At 37.3% G+C, this 20,106-nt stretch overlaps 2 protein-coding genes across 3 annotated transcripts in view; one reads left to right on the forward strand and one right to left on the reverse strand.

Moving 5' to 3' along the window:
• Positions 1 to 2,436: 2,436 nt before the first annotated feature.
• samm50l (sorting and assembly machinery component 50 homolog, like) lies at positions 2,437 to 16,832 on the reverse strand. Its single transcript, XM_058626207.1, has 15 exons — positions 16,671 to 16,832; positions 14,924 to 15,037; positions 13,745 to 13,846; positions 12,268 to 12,355; positions 11,220 to 11,326; positions 9,993 to 10,123; positions 8,766 to 8,853; positions 7,864 to 7,992; positions 7,393 to 7,464; positions 6,528 to 6,614; positions 5,236 to 5,306; positions 4,699 to 4,766; positions 4,417 to 4,563; positions 3,870 to 4,011; positions 2,437 to 3,294 (listed from the first exon to the last, which is right to left on the reverse strand). The coding sequence occupies exons 1-15, from the start codon at positions 16,689 to 16,691 to the stop codon at positions 3,249 to 3,251; spliced, it is 1,413 nt and encodes a 470-aa protein (XP_058482190.1). The 5' UTR covers positions 16,692 to 16,832; the 3' UTR covers positions 2,437 to 3,248.
• Positions 16,833 to 19,839: 3,007 nt separating this feature from the next.
• scube1 (signal peptide, CUB domain, EGF-like 1) overlaps positions 19,840 to 20,106 on the forward strand; it is a 139,579-nt gene continuing 139,312 nt past the window's right edge. For both annotated transcript variants that reach the window (XM_058625065.1, XM_058625066.1), the window contains exon 1: positions 19,840 to 19,969. In XM_058625065.1, the coding sequence (XP_058481048.1) occupies positions 19,885 to 19,969 (85 nt within the window). In that variant the 5' untranslated portion in view covers positions 19,840 to 19,884. The remainder of the gene's footprint in view (positions 19,970 to 20,106) is intronic.

The raw sequence follows: 20,106 nt of genomic DNA on the forward strand, positions 1-20,106 counted from the left end.
CTAAAAAGAGTTTCATCAAAATTGTTAATTTAAGAACTCTCATTTGGCGCTTTCCATGATAGAGTACTGAATCATTAGAATCAGTTAATGCCTATCCCCAACCTTATCCTAGCCACTAATCAAATCTTAGCCCTCAGAAACGAGGTTTTGCCTGATTAGGACCTGGTTTTGGTCTGATAAGGTCAATTTTCATGACAGAAAAGGTACTAAAGAGGAAACAAATACAATAAAACACACATATTTATGTACAAAAACAGTCATTGCTCTTTTTCCTAGAACTCTGACTTGAAATGAACAACTTTAATTTCAAACTCAGAATTTTCACTTTAAGAAGCAACTGATGATTAAATACTGAAGAAGTTAGTTAAATACTGGGACTGAACAACCAACCAGTCTCAGAATTCCGAGTTAGATCTCAAAGTTCCTAAAATTTCCTGAGATTTTAGACTTTGAAAATGAACAATTCTCTTAAATTTTTTAAGAAAAACAAAATAAAACACAATTTTCCTTTGCAACACTCACACACACCAACTTTAGAACATCATACAGATAAACCAATGGGACATTTAATTCCACTTCTACAAAGTCATTAGTTTTTTGCAGCATTGACCTGCCCTTCACCTGTCTGATCTCCCACACAGAACAAGCTCTCACCAAGCACACATCTGGCATCAGCCACACTTAACTGCCTTGCTCAGGCTCCAGTGGAACAAAGGTACACATGGGAGGCAGAGCAGTTACACACGTTCATTCATTCATTCACGCTGTTGTTTAGACAAGGTACACAGGTCAGACGGCCTCCTGATCAATTCCTGCCTAATACGCCTCCCTTTCACTGTCCTTCCTAATAATTCAACTCAAAAACACATTACAGTGTCCCAGAGCTGCTGCACCACTGCATTGTTGGTGTTACCAGAAGGGATAGTACAGGATTTTTGAATTAGGGGTGTGAAACACTTGGAGTGATTTTTCAGTGTATGTGTTTCTATTTAACGTTATCTTACCTCTGAATCTTTTGCTTTGACTGCTTTGGAACATACATGTACCTTTTGGGCAATAAAATAGTACATTCAGGTTGATAATTTACGGAAGCGCATTGCATTCACTTGTTTGTTTCTTCGGAGAAATTATTTCTGTTTTTCTGAGTAATATTTTTTCATGGTTGGTTTTTCGGAGTAATTTATTTTCTGAGTTTAGAGCACATTTGAAACAATAAACGCATTAATTCCTTTATTGAAAGTTTGATTTATAACAAAGACTTGTTTAGTTTAATCAAGTTTTACATTGAGTTGGGTTTAAGACACTGGGAGATACAGTGGTCTGTCGACTTCACACAGGCACCTGAGAACTTAGCGGTTGTTCAGAAGGAAAGCTCATTCAGATGTTTCTCCAGGATCAGTTGGACAGATATGGCATGCTCCATGGATACAAGATGATGCATTTGAAATGCATTCAGGCTACGTGGTGACTCAAGAGACGATCAGGAGACTGTTGAAAATATGGGAGTCACTTGCAGGTTGGAGGTTCTCGCGAGAGTTCTCGATAATTCAGAAAAAGTACTCCAAAAAACAGGAGGGGGAAAAAAATTATCCAAAAAAACAAACCAAAAAATTAAGTTTAAGTTTTAAGTTTAAGTTGAGTTTTTTTTTTTCAAATGAATGCAAGGCGCTTCCGTAATATATATATATATATTTATATATGTATATATATATATATATATATATATAGATAGATAGATAGATCCAGTAACTTAAAATGTAGTTTGTGGTACAGAAATGGACTCGAAATGTACCCCTATTTCTGAGGTTTACAAAGCCATTGAAGTTTATACACATGACACAGTAAAGTGAGGTTTTGTTCATAAAGTATGTGTTTTTTTTTTTGTTTTTTTAGCATTGTGGAGATAATGGTTATGAAGGGGGCATCTGTGTATTCATGTTCATGAAAATGTCTCATTCTTATGGCGAATATTTGACACAAATACTAGTACCAAAAAAGTAATTAACTAATGAATGAATAGCCAACTATTTACATAAAGCTAAATCTGTTTGGTTGTGTGTTTTCTGATACACCATCTTAAAAAAAGTGAATATATGCTTTGGTGTTTTGTTTTTGTAGCTTTTGCCTTAATGTTTCTGTCCCTGTGGTTCCTGTATTTACTGTCAAAGCACTCGGTAAACTTGAATCTAAACTTGAAACTATTATCTTGAATAATGAATAGCTATTATTCAAGATATACTACAGTATATAACATTATTTCGTTTGCTGCCCCTTCTGCTGCTATATGACTACCTGTAAAGGTACACACAAAAGAGACACAAATGAAACAATACCCAATATCCTATCCTCCTTCCCTATGTCATCAAAGCAGGTATTTTGCTATTATTTTTGACTGAAATTATCCAGTGGGAATTTAATGAAAAAGGACACAGGAGGAACCAGGGGAGCAACTGAGATTTATTTTTGGCAAGAGCCTCAGCAACATCAAAAAGAGGACTAAAGGTAAGAGGACTGGTGGTAGATGTTGTTGGGGTGGGGTGTATTCTTGAACGATCCACTTTGGCATAAGCGTCAACTCTTCATTCTCTGTCTGCTACTGCAATCATTTAGTCACACTGCGCCACTGGACTGAAGTCAAAGTCACGAGAATGTGTCGTGCATTAAGCTCTCAAGTCGTGCAGCGGGATACGATGCTGTCCTGGGGAGGCAGCTGAGGAACATGCCCACAAATCTCTCGATACATTGAAAAAAAGAACTATGGGTGGAAACACTGGTAGGTGACTTTTCCACAGACAACGTGCCAAAGAACACTCAAGACCAAAGGTGCTGATGTGTGTCAGTTTTTTAAAAATATGCACCATGAGTGTATTTGCACTCACATACATAATTATTATGCTATACATTTACGAAATTCAAACTGTGATTTTGGACTTCAAAATGCTGTTGCTAGCATGCTTTAGTGTACAGCCTGCTGGAACTTAAGGAAGAAGTTAAGAAGGAAGAACTTCAGCTTTACCATAAGTAAAAAGCATTTTCAGGTTGTAGAAAGGTTCTTGATTGTGTGGCCCCGCAACTGGACCCTAGGTTCATATCAAAGGAGGGATGTAGGGGCTCAAGCATGTTTCCCCAGGAGTCATAATAGTGTTACATAATCTACAAGTTACACTTGACCAAACAGCAAAATTACATTCTCCCTTTTCCCAGCACAACCTTCGCTGTGGACGGCCAAGATGAGTGGAGAGAGGAGGCTACAGGAAGCGGATTCCTGCTCCGAATTGGACGCCGTCACATATCCTGGGAGAGGGAAGGAGAAAGAAAAATGTTGGGGATCAGGTGGGAAGTAGGTTTTGTGGTCTGAGCACCTGTTTGAACAAACGTTCAGCTTGGAGCAGAAAAAAGGAAAAAAACTGATTTTGCCCACATTAACAAACTCAACTAATAAAATCTAGCTTTTATGGATGCTATTTCAAGAACAAGTTTAGTTCTTTATCTCACGTTGAACAGCTTTTACCAACAGGAAACTGAAGTTTGTGTCAATGTAAACTGGTCAATCTCCTGCACCAAAGTCCATGGAGAAAATCTGTGTTCTAGCTTCCGAAGAAACAGGAGCTGCTGGTCCACTGCAGCTTTAATTTGGTAAGTATTTGTCATATTGGCTTGATATAAAATGCTGATTTGATGTCAATACTTCATACAACCACAACTAAAAACTTGCATTTTAAACTTAAAGAACTGCTTTGTCACTAGCATTATTACGAAGGCCCAGTGGATTTTTTTGTTAGATTTTTACTATAGACCCGCCCCCACACACACACACACTGAGGACTAAACATTTAAGGTGTAAAAGAGTAACACATCATGAATGTCACCTGTCTCCACTCTGAACTCCCATGGGCACACAGTAGTTGAGCTCCAGTCTGGCGATGTTTCCCAGTCGCAGCACGATACCTGCTCCGTATGACCAGCGGATACACTCAGCTAACTTCTGCAGGTGTGCCCGAGGACCATCACCTGCACACGCACACACACACACACTCAGGTTAGTTAAGGGTTCAGAACCCTACACATATATATATACATATACACACACACACACGTACACAATATACAATTTGCATGTTGTTGGATTTGTTGTTGATATTCTGGGTTATTTTATAAAATGTACAGGTTAGGGCAAAACATTTTTCAGTCATTGATTGATTGAAAAATGTAGGGCGAACTTTTTTGATTTTGCCACTCTAGGACCCGTTTTCATAAAATAGCGCTTTAGTACTCTTTTGGGGTGGATAAAATGCAGATTTAATGAAAAGATTTACGGATTCACCTAGACTCATATTCGTGTGAACAGCCTTTTTGTGTTGGTATAACGACTATAATGATAGTAATAATTATAAATAATGTTTTGAGTGTACCAACCATAGTTAAGGTTACAGAGGTTGCCAGCATTGAGAAAGAAATGGGTCCTGAACAGGTCTCCGAATCCACCCTTGCCTGGTCTGAAGGGCAGAGGGGTGTAGAGATGCAGGCCACCTGCCCAGTACGCATCTCCACCCAGGTAATCACCTACGAACACACCGAGGAGCAGAGGGACACATGTTACCAAACCAGAAAATACTTCTCTAAGACAATTGAGCCGTGTTAATCGTCCTGTCTGCTCTGTAGTTTCTATGATTATGTTACAGTCAAAACAGGGTTTACCTTCACTTTGAGGCCCAATGCTGTACATCCCAAAACCTCGTACACTGGTGGGACCTCCAAGGTAGAATCTGGACAACATACACAATATCAGAGAATCAGTGAGCAAACAGATGGAAGGTAAAAGATTCCAGCTGCTGTCAGTGATGTCATCTTTTAGCCAACTTTCTGTCCATCACACTGTGCTCAGACCCTAAAGAGTAGATTGGAGTTGTGTTGCAACTGTATAATAGAAAAGCCATTACATTCCACCCCCGCAAAATCCACTTGCATTTTCATCCCTCTAGAGGTAGTATTGTGTAATGTCCATACCAAAGCAAAAGATGGTAGGGACAGAGACTATGTTTGGGACGGATATACAGCACATAAAACAAATAAAAATGAAGTATAAATGGGACTTTGGGCAGAGAGAATTGCACATATTTAATCTAGTTTTGTGTGTATTGCATCCCAGTATCTCCTTGTAACTTAATGAAGTTTAGGAAAGCAGCACGGAAAGTTTTAACTCCAGATCACAGCTACTGGATAAATCAAACGTACCTGTCAGCGATACAGGACTGTTGTCCTCCAATGGGAAACAGCATGCCCCCCCAGAGAGAAGCAGATAAGACCTGAGGGAATGTGAAACATTACCTTTAGGCCCAGGAGACCACAAAATTATCAATACACCTGATCGGCCACAATATTTTTACATTTGTGGCAGATCTGATTTACTGTTCCTATAAAATCTTATTATTGGTGTTTCAAAGCAATTGAGTTGAGTTGCCCTCTAGTGGCTCTATGTGGTAACTACAACACCAAAGCATATCTACCAGTGCATGTACCACAGATATCACATTATTCCGTCACATATATTTCACAGTAGAACACACAGCAAACCACATAATTCATTTATTCACAGACACTAACAATAACCATAATTATTACAATCATGCCTGCATGTTTTTGAAGGTCCAATATGCACAATTCTGCATCACAAGATATCAGGAAACAAATAATTCCTATGAAAATGTAGAGAAGAGTACTGATGTGTGTTATTGAGCCTCTGATTTTGAAGCCTGTCTAGCAGTTGTATTAGGGGAACATGTTGGAAATGCCTGACCCTTCATCAGGGGTCGGCAAGTAAATCTTTGACCATGGCCAATTTATTTCTAAGCAAACATCATATCTTCATAGACAAACCATTTTTTTCTACTAACCCTTTTTCTTCTAATCTATTCAATCTTGTACAAAAATGCGTTGATTTAAAAAACGTGCCACGGACTGTTCCTCGTGCCTTAGGTTAAATGCTTATTATGCTATTCTGCATGACTTTATGCATTAATGCTTGGCGGGCCAGTTTTGGCCGATGCTGCCAATTGCTGACCACTGCCCTACATTTTTTTAAAATGCTCCAAGATCTAGATGATATGAAGTGGATGTCATGATTATAAGTTCATGAGTTCCTCTTGAATGCAGCAATAGACCGTAAGTAATGAGCTGTATAGATAAAGTAGTTCAAAGCTGAAGGCAATTCTCAGGATCCACTTAAAGAAGAGCTTGTTCTTTGGCTTAAAAAAAAAAAGGCTTCAGACACGGAGAGAGGGAAAAAAAAGTTTAGCATTTCTGCGACGGAAAGGTCTCCAGCATCATTCAGAGTTTGTCTTCTCCTCCAGGACTGTTACATGTCTGTTTTCAGTGGTAACTGGCTAGAAAGGCTATGTTTGCTTACTGCAATTTGCTATAAAGATTGTTTTCATTTTGGTCTCGCATATATAGAGTAATGGCATTCAAGAATTGCATATTGGACCTTTGCATTCATTTATATCGACATGGAGTAATCGATGTCTTACCGAGTCCCAGAAGAGCCGTCTGTTGAGCTGCAGCTCAAAATCCTCTTTCAAGAAGCTGGCATCTCCTCCTGTGTAGCCAGCCAGCTCCTGCAGAGCAAACACACATCACTCTCATGGTTTTCAAAACTGGATCAAACAATCATGACCCTTGTTCAGACCAGGCCTCATGTATATAAACAGTCTCTTCCTCCCTCCCCAGTTTCCACAACACAATAAGTGACAGTAAATGAATCATTACATGGAATAACTCAGTGAGCACAATTTGTGCATAATTCTATCATGACGTGTGCCACTGACACATTTATAGATAAATGATCTGTCACGTGTAAACATACATATTATATCAGAAATGAAATCACCCGCAGCATCAACAATCTTTTAAGCATTAATATTAAATGCACAGCTGCTGTGACACTCAGTTCCTTTGCGTTTATCACTAATTCCAGGAAATAAACCACTGAAATAAAATATTTTTCAGGCTTCTACATCACAGATTAATGCTTTGATCGTGCAAAGCACATTTTATTTTCCTTCTTCTTCGCTGCCGCATTTGCCGTTGTTCTTCAGGAAGAAGACGTCAGAGCAGGGGCGTTTTAGAATCATTTGCAGAAATATTTTTGGGTGTGTTGCGTGTTCAGGTGCGCAAGAATGCGCACAGAATCGAGATATTCTTGGCATACATACTTTGTATTGTACTTGTGAGTATGCCATCTTTTTTTGGTGAGTACTAACACATAAGGTCAATTTGTAAAAACATTTGCAGATATACACAAATGTCTATTATATTCAAACAGGTGTCAAATGAGTTCACACAGTGCTGATTCAGCCGATCAGATACTACATATGAATACAAGTAAATATTGACCTGGTTGATCCGGAGTAAGGCACCTCTGCTGGGGAAAATGGCCGAATTCCTTGAATCAATTGAAACAGTGTGCTGCAAATAAAACCAACACAAGTTAAGAACCCTGACACATTCCATAAAAATGATTCATATATAATAGAACAGTGATTCCCAAAGACGACTGGGGTTGTGACCCCATAGCTAGGTCAGGGGGGGATTTCTTTTTTGGCTCCAAAAACAAACGTACAAAAAACAACTGCTTTTACATGTATGTTTTAAATAGCATACATAAAATGAGGTTGCTACTCATTTAAAACATCTCTTGGAAATAATGTGTTTATAATTCAAAATGATATTACGTGTTACAGATATAGCTGTAATGTATGTAATGTGATTTGGGTCACCATCTTAAAAAAAAGTGGTCCCGGAATTAAAAGAAAGTTTGGGGAACACTGTTCTAGAAGTTGGGGGAAAAAAGTCTCCAGGCTTCACCGATAGGGCAGACTTCAGAGAGTGTCCACTCTCCTCCCGCACGGCAAAGGAAGCGCTGCGTGCCAGGCAGCCCAGCTCCCTCCATACACCCTCCCATTTCAGCGTGTGGTGGGTTACTCCGAGAGGAAACTGCAGGACGACAGGACGAAATGTGATTGAAGATAGATGTTTAAGCACAGAAACGCTGAAACTGTGTTACTGGTGTATATTGTTTACTCAGAGAATATATGTCATGGCTTTACTTTATTTACTTTTAAATGAATATACATATATATACACATTTACATAATTCAATATTAATATATATAGCAATATAAATCAAGGCTGGGAGATATGGTTTATAAATAATAATGTTATATATATCAGGCTACTGTATATCTAGATATGAAACAAATAGAGATATAAAGCTGTACACAGGTTGTTTCTCTGGACTCATGAAAACTTTTCTTTTAAGATGTTTGTGCTTCTCAAAGAAGAGTGACAATACACTGTAAATATACTGTATAACAATATACTTATTATCTTTCATTTCAGGTAATACCTGGTTGATTTCTTTGGCTTTTTAATGAAGGATATTTGTGTGTTAGAAACAATGAAATTGCCTATAAATATGGTAAAATTCTGCTATAAGACAAATAATTAGGCTTAAATTTAAAAATGTGTTATTAAGTGACTTTTCACAAAATATATAATTTTCATTTAATAATAATGATAATTTGTTTTAATTATTTAATGTATTCAATGTAATAAATATGATGATTATCAATGCAACAGCCTTTAAAATATTTTGACATCCAAAATCTAAGACCATATCTCGCCTCATGTCACCATATAGATATAATATCGATACATATATACGTGTGTGTGTGTGTGTGGTCAAACAAACACATGCAGGCACTTACGTTGAGTTCTGATGACAGGCCTCTGTCAGTCTCTTTTAAGGAGCTCCATGGGAACTGACCAGTGACTTTGTACATGTTGAGAATGAGGCTGAAACAGAGGAAACTGGCTTTGAAAACATACCATCCCTGATTTAACATGTAACAGGAACTAAAAGGGATAATCCATGTTCTTTTAAGCATCGATTTGGGGCTGAACAGTAAAGTGATCGCAATGAAGAATAGAATAGAACAGAAGATGCAACAAACAAAACACAAATCATTGCACTAAAAGTAGGTTGCCATTTTATTGTTATCTCTTTGATTGTTCTTTGTTCTATGCTGAATAAAGATCAGAAACAATTCATAGCTTTATTTTCTTTTCCGAGCATTAGAGTATAATATTCTTTCTTGCACAAAATTCCAGTACTTTCAATGACTTATGTATATTTAAGGCAATTATCACAATTTTCAAGGGCCTTATTTACATTTGGTTGTGCTTGGCAATAATTCCAGTTTAGAAGTGGTCATGGGACAATGTTTTGTCCATAAACTATTAAAAGGTAATCTCCTGAATCAACAAAACAATATCAATAGATATTGATATAAATCACCATATAAACTGCATGGACATTTCTGTCAAGATTAAAGGTTCCTTTTCACTCTTAAGTGAAAGGCAAAGATAGGAAAATGTTATTTTGGTTTAAATATGTATTTTTGTTTAAGTTGAACATGACAACAGTAGGACAATCAGCAAATGAATTTCAAATAAATAAATAAGTAAATAAAGGAGGTATATATTAACTAAAATCGTATTACTGCCAAGTTCTAAGCTTCAAGTTTTAAATGGGAACTAACTGAGGTTAGGGTTCGGATCATATATCAGAAACTATCTACATACTGTGTCATTTTCTTTGTAGTTTTAAACAGACCTTCATTAATCCTAACATGACGTAGGTGCAGCTTTTTCCAGCCACATGATCGTTTAAAACACTATTTCTCTCAATATAATTGTCTTTCAAAATGTGGATGAAACGTGTTTTATATTGAAGTTATCATTGTCAACCATCTACTATTTTTGAATGTAGATAATAATCGTTTTATAGTTCATGAAGGGGGAATTTAATATTTATATGAGCCTATACCGTAATAAACTGACACCGTGACTTTTCTTTTAAAATGTACAAACATCATATAATTGTTATATCATGTTAGTAACATATGTGGGACGTGTGCGTGTTGCTGACACACTTGCGTTCAAAGTTTCCAGGCTGGGGCTTGAAGAAGGACAGGCCGTAGGACGTCTCCTTGGTCCCGTACGAGAACTGGAAGGTGAGTTTCTCAGCACGACCGAACATGTTGGGTAGTTTCAGACCCAACACCTGCAAAACAGGACAGTGAAACAAACAATCAGAGAATCAGAGCTGATGAGCAGACCTTTCTCATTTTTCCAGCATACTAGCAGCACAGAGAGCATGTGTAATTGTTGATTTTGGTGGTAAATTAGATTTTTCTGCCTCTATTTGGTCTTTACGTCATTTTTAAGATGCGTCCTTCATCTGAAAACAGGCTCTGTCAAACAATACTATCAGACCTGACAGACTGCGAGTGTGGTCGGGTGTTTGAACATGGCTGTTTTCACATTGAAAATGAATTGCTTCCTGTGTGCAGCACGCTAATAACAAGTTCTAAGTACCACTGTACTGAGAAACAACAGCAGTGTTTGACACCAACATGGTTCTAGCACAGTCACACTTCTGGTTGCTGATCTTTTAAACTGGCCAACGCATTCACACTAAATTTAAACTGGTTCTGAACCTGAAAAATTGATTCCCAGAGAGTAACAACTGTGATTCAACAGCAATACAATAAAATTTGTGATGATTTTATAATCATAATTCATAGTAGTCAATACATTGAGAGATTTATAGCTGCCACTTCTGTTTGTGTTTACATTCGCGTTGGTACTTATTATTATTATTGAAAACAAAATAAAAAACTAAGTTTGCTAAATTAGACTATTTTGTCAGCTCTACATTTGACCGAATGATGCTGACAGGCAAAACCAGCTACCTCCTGAGCTAACAGCTGGCTAGTATTAAACCTCTGTGTAAATATTAAATATCAATACAAAACAAATTAGTGTAGCAATTCTAAAATAGTAATGAATAAATAAATAAATAAATAAATTTTTCTTGGCCATTTGGTGTCCATTTTAAAACTAACCCCATGAAAAACAATTGCAGTAAAAACATTATGAATTGTTTCATCCAGTCCTTATCCTGAATCTTACTAACGGACACTTATTACTGATTTAAAACCATTAACTTCATTGTTGACTGGAACAAATTTAAAAGTATTTTCCACGTGTTGCTATAAAAATGACTAATGTGTGTGTGCAGGATGTGTGAGAGCAAACTTGCATGATTAGTGTGTAGGATGTTCTTAGATTAATATGTCAGGATAGGTTTTTCTCACCATACTTCCTTCATTGTTGCCAACCATAGTGTTGTAGCTTCCTGACAGTCTCTTCACCTCCGTCACCTCAAAAGTTACATCTAGACCGTTGGGCAGAGCGTCCGTACCTGAGAAGCGAGAAGCAATCAGGGTAATGCAAGTTTGTACCTTCACATGAATGATTGATGCTTGCAATGCAAAAGACACAGCGAGGTATGTAGGGTAGTGACGGAGATAATGTTTGCTGACTAAAATTAACTATAAATGGTCCTCATATGGACCTTAATGGTGAGCAGGCTCCTACATTTTTTAGAAGCTAAAAAGAAGAATCAATCACAATTAATGTGATTGTGTTAAATAGTGAAAAAGGATGACACAAATTTGTGAAACAAATTAAGTAATTTCTCGTAGGTTCAGAAGTGGGAGGGAAGGAAAAGGAAAAACCACCCCACCATTTTTAGGGGGCCATGGGTAACTGGCTAGCATCACCTGTCGCTGTGCAGACAGACGCAGTTGTATTGCATGCACAGCATATATACTTGTCAATTTGTGTTTATGACTGCAGGCCCAAAAGGGCCGTATGTGGCTCCCGGGCCATCGCCAGGTCTGCTCCACGTGGTACTTTGCACACACAAACAGCGTAGTAACATGTCTATGGATAAAAATTAAACATTACTATGGGTACAAATCTTTTACTGTGGAATAAATACGACAGAAATGTTAATAACGGTAGAAGTAGCAGTGTTTGTACAGAAGCTAAAAAGCTAAAGGGACAGCAATCCTATGTCGGGGTTGGTGAGGTTGCTCCAAGTTTCAGACATTATAAAAACAAAGTTTTACAACAAAAACTGGAATGCATAAACAATGTTCATAACTATGTTTCTCAGTATTGCAGTGTCGGGAATGTCATTGGGTGACATTCCCGCGCTACACACAGGAAGTGATTTCTTTTACTTTACTTTTACTTTTTAGTTTTATGTGTTGTTTTATTCTGATTCAAACCTAAAGATGTTTAGTTTTGGAAAATACAATAAAGTCTATATTATTATTAATACTAAAGTCCAATTACCTTCAGATGTATCAATGAGAACTTCCACATCTTTGAAGATTCCCAGGCGCAGCAGTTTCTGTCTGGCAACGTGAGCCTTTTTCATCACCTGGAACCGCACACAAACTTAGCATGTCACGTTACAATCAAACTAAGGTGTGCTAATAGTTTATGGTAGAACAGGACTGTACAAAGCTCTTTAAAGCTGGTGACTATTCCTGACAGTGTATACAATCACAGTGTTTTAATATACATTTGGAAACAAGTGCAGTCTGTCACAATTATGACATTTTAAGATATCAAGGCATTCGATAGCTGATAATTAATTATCAGATATGCAATAATTAATTATGCAAACATTTAGATATCAGAGCAGCCTACGGCAATAACTGATGCTAATTTTTAGATATCAGGCCAGGTAACGGCCAATAGTTGATGCAAACGTTTAGATCCCAGGGCAGCTAATGGCAATAACTGATGCCAATTTTTAGATATCAGGGCAGCTAACGGCCGATACTTGGTGCAAACTTTTAGATATCAGGGCAGCTAACGGCCGATAGTTAATGCAAACTCTTAGATATCAGGGCAGCTAACGGCCAATAGTTGATACAAACGTTTAGATACCAGGGCAGCTAACGGCCGACAATTGGTGCAAACTTTTAGATATCAGGGCAGCTAACGGCCGACAATTGGTGCAAACTTTTAGATATCAGGGCAGCTAACGGCCGATAATTGGTGCAAACTTTTAGATATCAGGGCAGCTAACGGCCGATAATTGGTGCAAACTTTTAGATATCAGGGCAGCTAACGGCCGATAGTTGATGCCAATTTTTAGATATCAGGGCAGCTAACGGCCAATAATTGGTGCAAACTTTTAGATATCATGGCAGACAAAGGATAACAATGAATGTCAATTTTTAGTTATTAAGGCAGCTAACGGACAATAACTGATGATGATTTCTAGATATCAGGGCAGCCCATGGCAATAATTTATGCCGATTTTTTGATTCTACTGTAGCCACTGGCCGATAATTAATGCCGATTTTTTAATATCAGGGCAGCCGATGGTAATACATTTTTTTGGCCCATATATTTAGCTGATTTTCTTAATTTCCTCAATGCGGTTAAATATAACTGATTAACAATACAAAACAAGGCAATCAGAGATGGCAGACTTCACCCCATTCAGGCAACTAGTGGCCACTAGTGGTCATATTGGCAAGTCCGGAAACACAAACAGACAGACAGACAAACAGACAGAGCCACTAAATGCAATACTTATTGAAGTAACAAATGCTGGATATAACCACTTATATAACCAGTTATAGAACAACACTAATGGTCTGTCTCTTCAATCTACATTTTATGATATTCAGTATTTTCAATAGAAATAATACACACTAAATATTCAATTCATGAAATGGGTCATCAAAAACAAAAAAAAGTAATATTTTCAGTACCTGAGAAGGAACATAAGAGAACAGTGGTAAACACATACGTCAATGAGGTTTTTGGCGAGGAAGACATCAGAGATCTCATAGCCGAGCAGATCCTCTTTAGTTCTTCCAAGACCTTGAATGTTGACATGTTGGACCACCACCTGCAATCAAAGACACTAACATATCACCAACAATAACAATAATATGTATAGACCGAATAATATTGTGTTCAGCCGTTCTAATGAATTTATAAATTGATAATTATTATGATAAATATTAGATGATCAAAGACAATGTTTTGCTCTCAACTGAAAGTTAAAGAAAACTATAAATGGTGTTTTTAGACTTTTTATGGGCGGAAAAGAACAAACAACATTTCAAGTGTTGATTCATTACATCATGATTCAATAAAAGTTTAACATGTGCTGATATTGAATTATTGAGACAAGATAGGGTCTTAGATTTTGGACATCGTCATAATGTGATAACGTATCTGTGATGACTTTTCCTGGTTTGCATTTATAATCATATTTATTATATTGAATACATTTGTGAAATACTGTTATAACTGAAATCAGCAAAAAAGTAACTTGTTTAATTTGAAGCCTAATTATTTGTGAATTAGACCATGATTAAAGTCAATTGCATTGTTTCTAACACACTTACAATATACTTGACATTAAAAAGTCAAAGAAATTAAGCAGCCTTTATCTGAAATGAAAGGTAATAACTGTATTTTAAGATCATAAACAGTAGATATTTTATTTTAGAGTGTATTTACAGTCACCCCCTTTGAGGAAGCACAAACATCTCAAAAAAGTGTGCAGCTTTATATCCTTATATATCTTGAACTAAAAATATCCAGATATTATTTATAAGCCATATCACCCAGCCTTAGAGAAATACTGATTTGATTTACATCTTGATATATTACATTATTACATTACATTACATTACATGTCATTTAGCAGACGCTTTTATCCAAAGCGACTTACAATAAGTGCATTTAAACATTTGGGTACAAACAAGAGCTAGAAGTAAGTGCTTCAAGTAAGCCAAACAAAGTGCTAGTCATAAGTGCGATGTACAAGTAAGTGTTTTTTGTTTTGTTTTTATTTTTGTTTTTTGTCATCATTGCTGTCTTAGTCGAATATATATACTGATATCGAATGATATATATATAAAAAAAAGTGTATTGTGATAAGCCCTATAATGCTACTGATATTACTACGACTCACATCTTTGTTCTCGAGGATCTCCTGCTTGGCCTCCTGCTCTGGTTCTGGAGACTCCATCAAGTCTTCAGGGTTGACGCCCAAGTCACGGCCATGCATCGGCAGAGTATCCAGACTCTGCACATTAATAGAGAGAATTAGACAGTAATCATTTTTAAAATAAACTACTGAATTAATAACTGGATACAGAAAGTGAAAAAGGTGAGAAAACAGATTTAATTCTGTGATGTGACCCGGTTGTACTCTCCTCTGTTCCAACTTGTTTTGAGTAGGTTGCAAAATAAATCAATTTTGGAATTGGTTATTTTTGGTCTTTTTTTTTTTAATTGTATTTTTAGACAGTGTCACAACTTTTCTTGTAGATCTCTTTTTAAAATAAAAACAGTTTTGTAGCAACTTTTGTAGCCATGAACAAGCTTTTTATATGTATTTTATGCAAGGGTGTCAATTTATGGAGGACACCATTTTGTTTGAACACTAGCAAACATGTAGGTTCAGATTACTACACAAGCAATGAATGTCTCACTATATGAATAATACTTTAAAACAACTGCAATGTTGGAATTACACCGTGACATTTGAGGAGCCCTATTTTTCAGGTGGCACCACAAATAAAAATGTCACATGCACACAGACATGGAAGTGTGTGGCAGTGACAGAGTACTACAAAAAAACAACAACATATGTGTCTCTCTCTCTCTCTCTCTCTCTCTCTCTCTCACACACACACACACACACATCACGTCACTTTCCTGTCATTTCACTACTGTCTTACCAGAAGTTCAAGATGGAGCGTAACATGTAGGCGATTTGAGTGCAGCACCGCCACATGAGTGGCAACAGCAGGAATACAATTTATTAGTGGGGGGTGTTGACAAATGTTCGGAAATTGGTACATAATCAGCAAATAACCACAATTATTGCTATGTTTTACTATTATAAGGTTATTTATTCCAAGGACCTCATTGTACAGAAAATCAAAGTCTGTAACATGGGACAAGAAAATGGACGATGTTTCAGAGCTGACCCTCACGGAAGCCGAATTCCCTTTCGCTTCCGTGTAACACACTTGTTGATGACAACATCCTTTCACCATAGTTCCTTGGGAAATGGCAATCTGCAGTTTTACCATTAGATGTCACTGATTCTTAAACACTGCACCTTTAATATATAAACATGCATCAATACATATATTACTGTGCAATAACATAATATATTTTCTATATTTAACATTTTTTAAATGATAAATGAAATGTTCTGTTGCTATTTCTGTGGCACCTGTGGTCTACCAAAGGGTTGATTGCTAGCATAATATAAAACGAATTAAAGTATTGATTTGGGGCATTTTAACAGGACTTCTGGCTACTGTGGCGTGTTAATGAAAAAGGTGTGTGCTGCTGAAAACAATATTAGTCATTTCAGTGCGGTATAATGTGGAAATCCCATAGAAATATATCTATATGACCATGAGTGATGAAAGCAAGACTTGAAAATGGCGCCCAGGCATTTGAATTGGCAGCAAGAACACAGGGATTTCAACATAGTGCAGACAGTTGGATGATTTGTCAGCTGTTGTTTCTCTGAACCAGTTTAACAGACAGAACCAGGACACAGAGGAGGACAGAGGAGGACACAGGAGGACAGAGAGACACATGCAGAGGACAGTGCAGCCTTCAGTACACACCGGGCACGGAGGTCATGGTCAAATACCCTCTTTACAGGCCTCAAAGACAATATAAACAGGCTTTACCTTAGCATGGACAGCCCCCATGGTGAGTACCGCTCCCAAAAATCGTCCTCAGTGGGAGCTAGTGTCTGTGTTTGCGGGACAAACGTGAGAATGACAGCGGCTACTTTCTGCACCAACACACCTCTGGCAAGGGAGACGCCATGACAGTCCTGTGTTGCATTCGAGTACTCCTCCCAATGTACGGAAACTCGGCTTTCAACACTTGAAAGAACGTGTTTTCATTTGCTAACGCGCATTGGTCCAAACTAAAGTCACAAATCAACTGTGAATCTTTTTTTTTTCTCCTTCATATTCCCTTTTTCCACAATAACTGTTTTCAATACTAAAACACAATATTATGCATTGCTGTAGTGAAAATTATTATGTATGATAAAATTAAATAATTACAAAGTTGAATGCAGTAACAGCTATCAACTCATTACCAAATAGACAAAAGCAACAAAACAAGAGGGTTTTATAACTTCAAGTAAAGATGTTTAACATTGAAATTGAAAGAGAGCATTGAAGGATAAACGGAGGACAAAGGAAATAAAAAGTGTTGCAATTCAGCAAGATAAATATCTGGGGAAACAACAGATGATATGTGCATGATTTCCCAGTGAAAACTGAACTACTTATTACAGTGAAACACAGTATGTTTACATTTGACATTTTGAGTTTGTGTTTTACTTGATTCATATTAATTAGAAGAGTCATTTAAGTGTTAGTTGTATTCTGTAGTGATTCACATTCATGTATCAAAAGTGTTAGTGATATTGGAGGTGGGCATAATTGTTATAGTATAATTGGTATAACTGGCCAAGAAGCATGTTAGTAATGTCACCTGTGTCAAGAGCAGGGCCGGCTCTTGGCATAGGCGATATAGGCGGTCGCCTAGAGCGCCATCTGCTGGAGGGGCGCCGCGAGGCCCCCCTTCCAGCAGAAAAAAAAAAAAAAAATTAAAAAAAAAAAAAAAAAAAAAAAAAAATAAATACATTTTTTTTAAAACAATGAAAATAAAAATGATTTTCTATTCCCAGTCGCCCTCATTTGTGTGTTCTCTCTTGAAAATAATAAATATTAACAAATGAATAAACAATAATGTTCCTAAAATGTGGTGCTGCTGAATCACATGACGGGTGACCTCAGGGTCAGAGCAGGGATCAGAGGTCAGGTCACAGACAGGTGAAGCTTTTGTTATTAACGACATGAAAAGGCCGTCCAAGCCCTCGGGAGCGCAAAACCCCTAGAGACGAAAAGAAGAGGAGAAGAGGAAATTACAATATAAAGGTAACATTAGCCTGTACAATTTTTTTTAATTGTGCCGTTTTGTGTGAAGACGTTTTATTAACGCTATTTATTTAAAACAATAAATGTTTTCATATTTCTGCTTGCTAGCTACATCGTGTTTAATGTGAAAATGCGCACTGCATCAGCGCTGTTTATATTTGTGATGAGTTTTCATTAGTTTTCAGAAAAGTAATGAAAACTCATCACAAACATAAACAGCGGTGATGATAACTGTTATCATCTCTGCCTGCCTGCCTGGATGGGGGGGGGGGGGGCACCGGAGGGCAATCTCGCCTAGGGCACAAAATTAGGTAGAGCCGGCCCTGGTCAAGAGTATTGGGATAAAATGTCTTCAGTATTGATAGAATCGTGTTCACAATAAAAAAATACTAATATTTATTAATCATATAATGAATGATAAAAAGTAAAATGAATGTTACTGTATTATAAAACTATAAGGAAAAGCTGTGAACTAGAAGATCAGCACTGACATGTCAGAAACATGGTACACTTGAAGGCACCACCGAGCCTCCCACAGTGTTGACAGAGCTCGTCCAGCAGAGGGCGTCATTTCATTTTTGTTGGAGCAGAACAGAGGCAGCGACGCGCTGCACAGAGCAGACGTTCGTTATTAAGTTGTGAGGACATACTTGATTGTTGTCGTCTGTGAACATTAGCAATGACGTAAAGGCACAGACGTAGCAGGTTACTGATAAGCTACTGCGTCAGCTAACAGTGTAACCATGTGCATCTCAGACAAAATAAACATATCATTACTGGTTTTGATATCTTTTCAATTATCAGCTATCACAGTTCACAACTTAAGTGACACCTTGATTCCGGGTGTTCCCCCTTAAACTTTCCCTAGGCACACTTCACTACCCCGGAAACTAACCCGACATCAATGTTCCACTGACATAAGAACAAAGAAGTAAATACATGAACACATGTAGAAATAAATGCTGAAAAAATGTAGAAATACAGAAACACGTGCACATAGGAATTTAAGAAAGAAAGAACGAAAGAAAGAAAGAAAGAACAAATAACGAAAGAAAAGAAAATATTGGAGTAAGTCAAAATAAATATAAACATTAAGAATAAATTCATAAATAAAGGAGTATAAAGAAGTAAAATAAATAATTTAATATCACATAAATCAATAGATAAATAACGAAAGAAAGAGAAACAAAGAAAGGAGTGTAAAGAAGTATAACTAATGTAGAATCACATAAATAAAAATTAATAAATAATGTTAAAACACATAACTAAATGAGTGTAAAGAAGTTAAAAAAAAGTAAATAATGTGGAAATATATAAATAAATAAGTACAGGGGTGTAAAAAAAAGAAGTAACCAACAAACAAATACATGATTTTGGCCAAAATGCATACTCCATAAATGCACTGTACATATAAATACATAATGTAAACACGTGTGGGATGACAGATATCAGGTCATTTATCTATGTATTTAATTATTTCTGTCTTTACAATGTGTTCATTGTTTATTCATACATTCATTAATTTACAGTTATGTCCCATTTGTTGGTCCTGACCCTGGGCTGCACATCCCTCAGTAAATAGTCTCTCTCTCTCTCTCTCTCTCTGTGAGTGTGAGTGTGTGTGTGAGTGTGTGTGTGTGTCCACACTGGCACAAACAAGCCAATCAGAGAGCCCGGGTTGTCTCCCTTCTCTCTCTCTCTCTCGCGCGCTCTCTCTCTCTCGCGCTCTGTAAGCAGTTGCCAGTACAGCAAAAGCAGAAACACACACGCGCGCGCTGTCTCACTCTCTCTCCACACACTTTTTCAGTCAGTCTCTCTGTCTCACACACTCTTTCCCTCTCTCTCTCTCTCTCTCTCTCACACACACACACATACACACACGTCAGTGTAAAGCTCAGTCAGTCAGTGAGTGTGTCTGTCTGTGGAAAAGCTCGCTTGAATCAGCATGGGACGCTTCTCTCGGGACGTGTGTTTGTTTCTCTTGGTCATAAACAGTTGCAGGATGATGCTGGACACTGTGGCGCTCTCAGGTAAGAACTGACCGTTCCGCTAACTCTGTCGCTGTGTGTTTCTCTGTGTCCTCCATCATCATATATATATCACACCATCACCAACCATCATCACTGTAGATTTCATTATCATCACTATCATTCACATCAGCCTGATG

This window comes from Solea solea, chromosome 3, assembly GCF_958295425.1.
Source record: "Solea solea chromosome 3, fSolSol10.1, whole genome shotgun sequence".
Lineage (NCBI taxonomy): Eukaryota > Metazoa > Chordata > Actinopteri > Pleuronectiformes > Soleidae > Solea > Solea solea.

What these genes read in the sequence shown, in the direction of transcription:
- samm50l (XM_058626207.1), bottom strand. Translation starts at nt 16,691, where the DNA reads ATGGGGGCTGTCCATGCTAAG. An exon ending in GCCTGTCATCAGAACTCAAC is followed by an intron (nt 7,993 to 8,765) that starts GTAAGTGCCTGC and finishes GTCGTCCTGCAG; the next exon opens with TTTCCTCTCGGAGTAACCCA. An exon ending in CCTCTGTAACCTTAACTATG is followed by an intron (nt 4,012 to 4,416) that starts GTTGGTACACTC and finishes GTGCGTGTGCAG; the next exon opens with GTGATGGTCCTCGGGCACAC.